This window comes from Drosophila gunungcola, unplaced genomic scaffold, assembly GCF_025200985.1.
Source record: "Drosophila gunungcola strain Sukarami unplaced genomic scaffold, Dgunungcola_SK_2 000001F, whole genome shotgun sequence".
NCBI classification, from domain to species: domain Eukaryota; kingdom Metazoa; phylum Arthropoda; class Insecta; order Diptera; family Drosophilidae; genus Drosophila; species Drosophila gunungcola.
Window position 1 is genome coordinate 19,102,669 of NW_026453197.1, and position 1,150 is coordinate 19,103,818.

A 1,150-nucleotide genomic window follows, 5' to 3' on the forward strand; every position below is an offset into this window, starting at 1 on the left:
ATTGAAAACTTGATTTATTAAGAAATCACTTTATAAATGGTGAAATCAATAGGTTAATAAATGCATTACCTACATAAAATCAAGTACAGCATTTAAATACTAATCAAAGTACCCAATATAAAAAGTATATACTATTTATAACTTGCATTATATTTCATTTACATATACTTAACATATTTTTTGTAAATACAATTACAATCCATCACCCGTTGAACTTTGTTCCTTTCCCCTATAAAATCATCATCTCCGCACTTCCTTCTTCTCAATTCGTCTCAATTGACGGTTATGCACTTCCTTATGCAAATGAAGTTCAGCTTTGGGTTGATTGCCATCGCAGATCATTAATATTAATTCCGGATATGCCACACAAAATCTTTGTAAGTATAATTAACCGCAAATGCATAGCCAATCCCAAAAAAGCATCAGCATACGTAATTTCCCGTGACATCGAACAGCTACTTACTCGTATGAGTTCTACTTAAGCCTGTTTGCGCAATATATACCATATACCATTCGTTCTGTAAGACATTTTCGGCTGCAAAGGAATGTTAATGCTGCAAATACAACAAAACATATTCCCAGTCATTAGGAGGAATCCCCATGCCCCACAACTTTTAAGGAGGGTTGGCAAACATGGCAGAAGGTGAACATCAATTTTGAAACATTTTTCTCCAACGCACGCAACAGTACAAATCGATGTCGATGGGCACGCCCCCACAGGGCAGATACACTGATGAAAAATAGTATTCAAGTGGTCTGACGATTTGGCACTCTCTTGAAATGGCAAAGGGAACAATGATAAAAATGGAATGGTAAAAACAAATGGCTATAAAATTCAAAATTTGTATTCAAATTAAAAGTAAAATCATAATATTAATAAAATTCATATTAAATTAATATTTTAGTTTGCAAAAACTTTGTATTAATGTTTAAAATTTTACATTTAAAATAATTTCTTTTTGCTATATATATTTAAATTAATTCTGGTTTTAAAAATTAATTACATATTTGTGACTTTAAAATCTATTTCGATAATAGTCAAATTAAATATTGAAAAACTTGGAATATTGCAATATTTAATATTACTAAAATTGCATTGAATGACAATCAAAGCGAAAAATATTAAAAATTTAGTATAAGTAGTTAATCG

At 29.9% G+C, this 1,150-nt stretch overlaps 1 protein-coding gene across 1 annotated transcript; it reads right to left on the reverse strand.

The window, feature by feature from the left end:
• Positions 1 to 455: 455 nt before the first annotated feature.
• LOC128262712 (uncharacterized) lies at positions 456 to 651 on the reverse strand. Its single transcript, XM_052997156.1, is given in 3 exon segments — positions 456 to 509; positions 512 to 601; positions 604 to 651. Coding segments are annotated over 3 exon segments (192 nt in total).
• Between the last annotated feature and the right edge of the window lie 499 nt (positions 652 to 1,150).